This window comes from Camelina sativa, chromosome 8 (assembly GCF_000633955.1).
Source record: "Camelina sativa cultivar DH55 chromosome 8, Cs, whole genome shotgun sequence".
Lineage (NCBI taxonomy): Eukaryota > Viridiplantae > Streptophyta > Magnoliopsida > Brassicales > Brassicaceae > Camelina > Camelina sativa.
In genome coordinates this window covers 1,494,355-1,503,454 of record NC_025692.1, presented here as the reverse complement: position 1 = coordinate 1,503,454, position 9,100 = coordinate 1,494,355, and the positions used below count along the sequence as shown (strand labels likewise).

Sequence of the window (9,100 nt, the reverse complement as noted above, 5' to 3'; positions counted from 1 at the left end):
GAGTGGAAATGGTAACTTTTTACATATATTAAAATGTTATTTGGGACTCTTGTTGAAGTTTTCTCACCAAACAAGCAGCTACCAATCTACCATAGATAGACATTTCTCTATAAATAAAGATTCCCCAAAAAATGTTTTTAACCTTTTCTACAATAAAACTAGAGCAACCACTCTTAGCTTTCTTCTAATCTGATCCAAACAAAGCAAGAAAGTGATTTTTTATATAAAAAATCCCATCATTTACTTTAAAATAAGATAAAATAAAAGAAGAGTAAGCATGAAGATCTATTTGTAAACCCGAACAAAAATGATTAATCTTTGAAAGACAACTAAACCCCACAAGAAATGTTTTGTTTCAATGTATTTAATTCTTCACAATCGCTGTTACTTGAGCAACTGATCAAAAGCATTACAACTACACATAATATAAAATCTACGAATAAAAAAAACAATAGACATGGAAATGTACCTCAGGGATCTAATGAAGCATAGAGAAAACAACTTGGAGATACATTCTTTTTTTGTAATGGAAAAGATTAGAAGAAAGTTGAAGATGTTGAAAATGAGATTTCGAAGTAGAGTGTGAACTTTAGTGAGGAGGTGAAGAAGAAGAAGAAGAGAGTGTACAGTAGAAAATAGAATATATTGGGGACATGTGGGTAAGATCTGCTGCTTTTGAGTGGACCTACTCTTTTGACCTCTTCTTTTATATTTTTCTTACTTTTCTATTTGCCACTTTCCAATTTCACTCTCTCTACCAACTTTTTATTAGTTTATTTCTTCACTTACTTATATTAGTTTATGTTCTAGTAATGCATTTAAGGTTGAGTGCATTAATTGAAATAAATCAATGTTTGTAGGACTTGTTTGTTTTCTTGTCTTCATCTTTCTTTCATTGCACAGTGGAATATACTTTCTGTCTACAATAACTTTTATTTCTACACCTCCATATGAAAAAGTATTTATCACATTCATACATACTGTATGAGAATATTTCATGAATGCTCTGACTTCGGTTTGTGAATGGTGAAAGCTCATAGAACAAACTAGTCCACTCTCTACTTTTAGAATATTAAAAACATGAATTAATCGTTAGCACAATTTATAAAATCTTCGTCTATATATTTATTGTCACACCAACATACATTTTTTAGATAAAATTGCAAAACACAATGTCACAAACCACCTACGAGGCTAAGCATCTAAATACATTTCCAGGAGACATTTTTTCTTATTTTCTCCCATTGTACTAATGGAATTTTTAATTAACTGTTTCTTTCTTTAAGTTTGCACACTGAAGTACACATTGTATAATTCGTCTCGTAAGCTGAACAATGGTGATAACACAAAGTTCCTCTGAGTTCCGCTCATCACGAAACTCATTGGATTGTATTGATGCATTCCTGTCTTTAACGTAAAGCTTGCTGCCTGTTTAAACTTCTCATCAGTCAGATCTGAAACACATTCAAGCCTCAGTTTCATTCCCGGCTTTATGGTTTGATCGCTGTACACATAACAACCCTTTTTGCTCTCTAGTCTTAATGACACGCTTTCTGGCTTTCCGTCAACTCCAGCTACTAATCGAAAGTTAGAAGCTTCTTTGGCAGTAGAAGAAGAATCTTGGACCGTGAGGGAGCTATCAGTTGCTGGCATCACAAGCATGCCAGGGAAATCAAACGGTTCGATCATGACCAGACTTCCAATTATTTCCTCTGGACCCGAAATCCGTGGTTTAGAAGCATCAGTCACGAGCCTGAAAGTCGCCGCAACAGCGTCTTGTGTTCCTGGCTCCGGTGATACTTTCATTGTGATGGTTTGGTTGCTATTTGACAACACGTAAGATATGTTCCCAGCTTGTTGTGAGAATGTGACAAGGTGACTGTTATGAGTTTCAGGTACAGAGTTGATCCATTTTCCAGCTTTAGCCTGAGTTGTGATGCTCCAGTCCCTGCTCGTGTGCCCGGCTAACAAGTAGGGGCCATAGAGTATGGCATGAAGAGATGAGTACTCCGGCCGGTCATCTGAAATAGTCACAAAAAGGGGAAAAGTAATTTGAAATCAAGTTCTTTGTTACTGCTTTGTCAAAAACAGAGTTGCAATGTATACAATGTAGACACAATGAACAAGAACCAGTTTACCAGTTTAACTCAACCAACATTATTACACAGCATGACTAATACAAGAATCTATTATACGGCTAGTTTACAATTAACCACAGTAAGGGATACTGACATCAGAAGTTTCAGAACAGTGTTTCATACCTTTTATAGCTTCAGTTCTGATGCTCAACGGTAGCTCCATCGTCACTTGATCGCCGGATTTCCAGTTCTGTTTGATTGATAGGAAATTACCTGAAAGGCAAAAGGTAGATCCAATATGATTCTCAATTTTACAAACTAGAGATTATAACAGAAACACAGGACACTGGGTGATATATAAAGGTTACAATACAGAATGCTCAAATCACCTGAAGCTGGTACTTTCAAGGATTGCCCATTCAAAGATACTTTGGCACCTTCAGAGTTTGTCCAAACAGGTATTCTAAGATTCAAAGTTGTCTCTTTCCCCATTCCCTGCAAGAAAATTGGATCCATCAGAATCTTTATTCAATGAGACAGGTTGCATCAAGTTCTGCAAAAGTTTACTTACCTCTTTAGAAGAAGAGAAAGAGAACGTCACATGCATGTACGGATCCCACGACACAACAGGTTTAACTTTCTGAGATAACGAAAGACCACCAGATTTCCAATCAAGTGAGCTTGATATATATTGAGTGACATAAAGAGCTGGAGATTCACCATCTTCTTGAAAATATATGGAATCTCCCAGTTTTGAGAAGGATTCAATCCCTGTGAACAAAAACAAAAATATCAGTAACTGTAGTTAAGAACATGTAGAACACCAGATGATTGTGGTTAAAATTTACCAGTGCCATAGCAACACCAAAAGGCATCATAAGGTGTTCCCCAACCGTGATAAGTCACAGCCTTAGAAACACCTTTACCCAATGGGAGCATGTAGATCATCAGTCCGGGCTGGGTTCCTCTTTGAATCCCGAGCACACCGTTGGTCAAAGCACGCTCGTAATAGTCGGCATAGCTAACCTCTTTTGTCCATCTGAACAGATTCCTAGAGACCTGAAATTGTACAAGTGTTAATATGTTGTTGTTACCTTGAGCAAATAAAAAGAGGCAAAAGAAAGTTTAAAATTCTACCTTGAGCATGTTATAAGTAGTGCATGATTCCTCGTTTTCAGTTTCCAGCGTAGTCGCCATTCTCTTTGGATCTTGCCTAACATTCCCAAATCATGCATGTTAAGAGTTAGAACCAAAGTCCTGTAAAAATGAACCAAACTCTTAAAGACTCTAAAGTCGGGTAATGGTAGTACCAAAACTCATGGACTGATGTTCCTCCTGTTGCATAGCTGTGAGAAGCATTTACGATGTCCATAAAAAACATTGAGATTTCCTGAAAACACAGATTTCAGAACCAATGATTTATTTTATAAACAAACTCTCACGCCTTCCAGGTTGTACTTCAATACCTTATGGAGTGGATCACCAGTGATTTCATATCGTTGTTGGGATCCAATGACGATGGGAATATGTGTGTTAGAGTGGAATCCACTTATATCATCGGCCTGAGAAGAAAGCACAACAAGTTATGTTCCATTACCATTCACATCTCTTCAAGCTAATCATCAAGTAAACTACCTGAATTGCGAGGACCCCAAGAAAGCAAGGCTTGTCAAAGAGATGTGCGAGCAGCAAATACTTGGAATCTCCCTGCAGAGTCCAATAAACTAGGAAATGACACAAAGGTAGATATAAATCTAAGGTTGCTTTTTAGAGAGTCTAATAACTCACAGTGATGCTGTAAAGCTGATAGAGAACATCATTCATGCCACCAGTCTCTTCATTTAGTGATTGCCAATGTCGTTCAACGCTGTAGGTCCTTATGACATTACGAACACGGACATAGAAGTAATCAGCCATCCCTGTTGCCATTTTCAAAGCTTGACTGTTCCCAGCCAACTTGTATTGATCCACCAGACCGGCTAAAATCTGTCCAAAATAAAGACAAAGTTTACACCTCTTTTGCAAAACATAAGCATATATAGTAATCTACCATATCAAAGTTAAAAGAGTCTTGACTATTTCACCTTGTGAATGGTGTAGTAAGGAGCCCAAACAGGTGTTATAGCTTCAAACCGGTCGAAAAAACTGGAAGGAAAAGCAGAGAGATACCCTGTGCCAACTTTTTGCTGACACTCCGATAGAGCTGAGACGAGAGCTGACATTTTCGCCTTGAGAGTATCGTTATGAGTACTTGCCCACATATAAGCTGTTGCACTCAAATAGTGACCTTCAAAACCAAACAGGCAGATTCTATGAGCCACCTAGTAAAAGGTAAAGGCCTACGCAATCTATATATACCAAAAGAAGCTCTTGCATACTATCAACAACATGGATCAAGAAACTATATTGAATTGAGGGAAAAGGTTTATACCGACGAAATGGCCACGGAGTTCACTATCAGGTTTCTCCCATCCACCATAGTGATCTCCTGGAGCAACAAGACCAGCTTCTTTACGGAAGCTCCAGGACAAACCATCAACATCCAACATCAAAAGATACTCAAGGTTAGTCTGCTGAGCCCTCCAATGAAAGGAGTTTGGGTCAAGCCTAACATCGTGCAAAGAGACATCCTTGAGGAAGTCACCAGAGGAATTAGAGTTCTTGAACTTCCTATACAACATAGTCCAACCAAATTCATCTTCCTCTTCTCTCAACATCTTCCTCGGCAACAAACTGGACCAAGCAGCGTCATCAGTTGGTGTTAAATGGTAATGAGAGAACATCTCTGTCTTCAAAGTCTCGTTCTTTGATCGCAGAAGGTCGTAACGGAAAGTATGAGAAGCGAGCTGCGTAGGAGTGTTTGTACACTCTTTCGCTNCTACACAAACAAGAACAAAGCTTGTGTATAAAAGAGCAATGGGTATTATGATGAGACCAAACCTCTTCATCGTATCCATTCTCTTTTGTCTTAAAAAAGAAACAAAAAGTCTTATCTAAAGAGAGAGATCGTTCAAAACCCGAAACCCCAAGATCCCAAATACAGATTCCAAGAAGAGAAAGACTCAAAACCCATTAAACAGTATATGAGCTTGGAAGAAGAGAGCAATGTGAGCAGATATATATAAACCAAAAAAGAAAAAAGAGTTGCAAAGATTTAAGCAATGTCTACCTCACAAGTCACAACAAAACAAAACAAAAGAATACATTCAATCACGTGAAAGAGAAACAGAGGAAACAGAGGAAGAAAAAAAAAAAGAGAGAGAATTTTTGTATAAATATTTTTTTAAAAAATAGAAAGAATTAGAGGAGGTGAAAGAGGTCACGGATGGCTTGTCGCATTCGTGGCCTGGTTTGGTTTGTAATTGACTCTGTGAAAAAAAGGAACAAGTGTGTTTTCGAGAGAGATCAGTGGGCTGTTTCTGGTTTTTCTCGATATATGTTATAATGGACTACTACTAAACAACACCATTCCCAATCAATTAGTCGATTTTAAAGAGATAATTAACAAAAAAAAGTTTTCTTTTTTAAATCGCTAATTAACGAAAATGGAGAGCGTGAGAGATTGAAGAATAAGGGTTTTTTTAGTTGCAGAGAAGAAGTAGAGAGATGGATGTGTTGGGGAAAAACAAAGTTTAAGGAGGAACCAACAAAAAAAATGGAAATAAATAAAAGAATTATTATACATGCCGTCTAAATAAAAATATAAATGTATGTGTTTTTGGTGTGTTAAATTCTTAACTGTTTTTTAATAAACTAAATTTGAATCATTCTTAACTGTTTTTAATATTTTTATTTATTATTACTTAGTCACTCTTTTGTTTAAAAAATTATTTAATTTTCTATTTTTAGATATCTAATAGTACTAGTTTGAATGATTGCAAAATACAGCTGGATATATATAAGTAACTGGAATAGGACATGACTCACATGAGTTAGTGCAAGTCTACTTTTTCCATTGATATCATTATAGGTCTTTGTTAATTGTATGGCTTAAAAAAAAAATCGTATTACTAAAAAACTATATACATATGTTTAATAAACGAATAGTTAATAATTTACTGAAAAGAATGACATGTGAATACAAACAAATCTATCAAAGAAACTCATTTGTCAAGTAACATGCAAACAAAACAAAACTTACGGATCATAATTCGTTCACAGCCATATTATTAAACTTGTATGATAAACATAAAACATATATAGCATAGTACTATTTCTGTTACTGTCACCCAAATAACATTTTTATATCATATCCACGCTAAACAAGAACAAAGCTATATACCATCTCATAATAAATACCTGTATATCTAAAGCAAAACAATAAATGATCTTTAACACAATTTGGATAGGGTTGGTAAATGGAGATTGGAGAAGATGTGTTTTACGACTTACGATTTCTTTTTTTTTTTGACAAGTGTCTATTTGGTAAATGGAGATTGAAGAAGATGTGTTACGATTTCCTTTTCTTGACAAGTGAAAGACTATTTCAACCCATCTTATGTAAAAGTGCATAAGAGAATCATTTGCTGTTTGTACTGTCAAAATTTTATTCCTTTTGGTTTTATGTCTTTTTTTTTTTCCAAGGGAAGTACAAATTACATTCAATAGTGCACAAGTAAATGCAAAACGAAAAAGATTTATAACCAAAAAATAAAATAAAGAGGGGATATACACTGAACGAGTTGTTGTGTATTTATGGAGAGTGATGGCTAGTTAGTTAGATGTACTCGTCATTTATCAATTTTGAGACAAAAAAAAAAGTATTTTGGACATTCCGACAATTTAGTTATTTTCATAGGTGGCTAAGATATTTGCTGCCGTCAATTATTGGATCAAATTATCTAAATTTGTTGTACTAGTATTTGTTAGGAAAGCAGTGGTTCTTAAAAGTTAAGGTAATGAAAAATTATGATGACGAGTTAAGTTTGTTGCTTCAAGGAAGGAGCATCATCCACACGTCAATGTTAACCAACCAAAGGTCTCTTTTTCGAGTGTCGTGCAAAACTGCAAAGGATACACGAGTTTACTTTTCTTTCTCATTCCAGAGTTGCTTTTGAACCCCACTTGTACACTGCCTTTTACATTAGGGACGAACAAAATATCTAATGGAAATTAATGTATTTATTTTTTTTTTGTCAACGGAAATTAATGTATTTATAGAGTTTATGGATTTGGATATGGAACCTCTCAATTGTGAAACCAAGATATTTGGATAAGATTTTATCTTTTTACAAAACTAATTCTCTTAAAATATAATTGATTATTCGTGGGGGGAAAAGAAGATCTAATGAATTTAGACCTTATTACGGAGTTGCCACAAAGGCAGTAAACCTTGTTCAGTTAATAAGCTCTACATTGTCGACAAAACAAAGTATATATGACTTAAGGTTTTGTGTGCTAGATCGATAACTATTATAGTACTATGCATAGGTATAAGTATAACCAACTCTCTAGTTGGTGTTGAAGATTTGTTTATATTTAAACTCATATTAATGGTTTACAAGTATGTCAAAAATATCTACTCCAATGCTTCGAGTTGGTTAGAGAGTGAGGCTAAATCTTGCTTAGAAAATTATTGCACAAATCTGGAAGGTGGATTGTTATTCTTTCGTAAGACTCTATTAGTTAAACAATATATACATATATATATATATATATATTATCTTTTCCGGTATATGATAATATATGAATATTGCAAGACTTAAATAGCACCAGCATATGATATTTTAAGACCCATGGCTGTTTGATCTTTTTTTTTTTTGTCGTGAGCTGTTTGATCTTTTCAACGATATTAATATATTTACCTTGCGTTAATGGGAACGGTTAATAAGTTAATCGTTGAGTTTTATGAAAATTATTGTAGGAATTAGAAAGTTGACACAAGAATACTTTGAGAGAAAGTCTTCCTCTACACTTGATGGAAAGCTTTTTCAAGCATATGTTATAAGTTTATATCTAATTAACCAGCCAAGTTGAAACTTACTACAACCTTTACAATCAGCATTAATCATAAGATATTTTTAACTAATTGCTTCAAAGCATACTTTGCACACAAACTTGTTATAAAATTCTCCCATGTACTGTATTCCTGTTTATAATTTAAAGTGACTTATAAGCATCACATACTTGTTGTGCAAACTAAGTTCCCATGGAGGAAGAGATTAATGAACTTAATAAGACCATGGAGATTCATAATCATGAACGAAAATCAAACCTTTCAAACTGAAAAAAGGAATATGAATTATTTAAATTATACCTCTGTCTCATTGTGATGGCATCAAATGGCATTGTATTTTTTCTTTTATAAAAATCCACTATTTTTTTTAATGTTCCTATTATTTTAGGACATTTTGGGCATATCAGCTCAGATAGCTCAAACAAAATTCGAGCAAATACGATTCATTCTTGGTTCAGTATCTGCATTTGGAGTAACTGCAGCCGGTAATTTACAAAATTATGAATGTCTTGGATAAATTCTTATTTTTTTAATGTGATGATGTTAAATGTTTATTCCTCTCTCCCTTATAAAATTTGGTTTTCCTCGGTTTTTTTTTGAGTCTGCAGGTCTCAAAACAGATGGAGCTCTAACTGAGGCTGCAAAAACAGATGGTGCTCTAACTGAAACCGCGAAAATAGATGGTGCTCCAACTGCTCCAAAAAAAACCTGTAAGGTTCTAATTTTTTTTTTGGCTTGTCTTGTCACTTCTAATTCATTATTGACCTTCTTTCATTCTTGTGTTTTCTCTTGTAGAGTAAGCGTTTGAGCTATAGTCACTCAGGATATTTGGCGAGGTGAATAATCGTCCCTTTTCTCTTCCCATTGGAGAAAGGGAAATTGGTTTTCTATGGCTATACGTATTGGACGATTATAGCCATATATCTAGTTGGCGAGCACATGACATCGTATAGTTTATACATATAACCATATAATATATATATATATATATATTTTTTTTTTATGTAACTGAGAGTAATTCTTCAATATTTCTGATAGCTAGCAATTTTTTTTTTTTTTTTTTTTT

General features: G+C 34.6%; 2 protein-coding genes and 1 long non-coding RNA gene across 5 annotated transcripts in view; 1 reads left to right on the top strand and 2 right to left on the bottom strand.

The window, feature by feature from the left end:
* LOC104705540 (FT-interacting protein 1) overlaps positions 1 to 612 on the bottom strand; it is a 3,842-nt gene extending 3,230 nt beyond the window's left edge. For 2 of the 3 annotated variants that reach the window (XM_010421555.2, XM_019228245.1), the window contains exon 1: positions 470 to 612. The gene's annotated coding sequence lies outside the window, so the exon portion shown is untranslated. Of the gene's footprint in view, positions 1 to 67; positions 160 to 469 lie in introns of those variants that run through there. The other variant, XM_019228246.1, reaches the window with a different exon arrangement.
* LOC104705539 lies at positions 1,093 to 5,694 on the bottom strand. Its single transcript, XM_010421553.2, has 12 exons — positions 4,510 to 5,694; positions 4,163 to 4,365; positions 3,867 to 4,064; positions 3,714 to 3,785; positions 3,545 to 3,640; positions 3,389 to 3,468; positions 3,216 to 3,291; positions 2,927 to 3,137; positions 2,650 to 2,849; positions 2,468 to 2,573; positions 2,262 to 2,351; positions 1,093 to 2,021 (listed from the first exon to the last, which is right to left on the bottom strand). The coding sequence occupies exons 1-12, from the start codon at positions 5,033 to 5,035 to the stop codon at positions 1,282 to 1,284; spliced, it is 2,598 nt and encodes an 865-aa protein (XP_010419855.1). The 5' UTR covers positions 5,036 to 5,694; the 3' UTR covers positions 1,093 to 1,281.
* Positions 8,274 to 9,081, top strand: LOC104705538. Its single transcript, XR_754335.2, has 3 exons — positions 8,274 to 8,519; positions 8,643 to 8,744; positions 8,830 to 9,081. It is a non-coding gene; the product is annotated as an uncharacterized LOC104705538 (long non-coding RNA).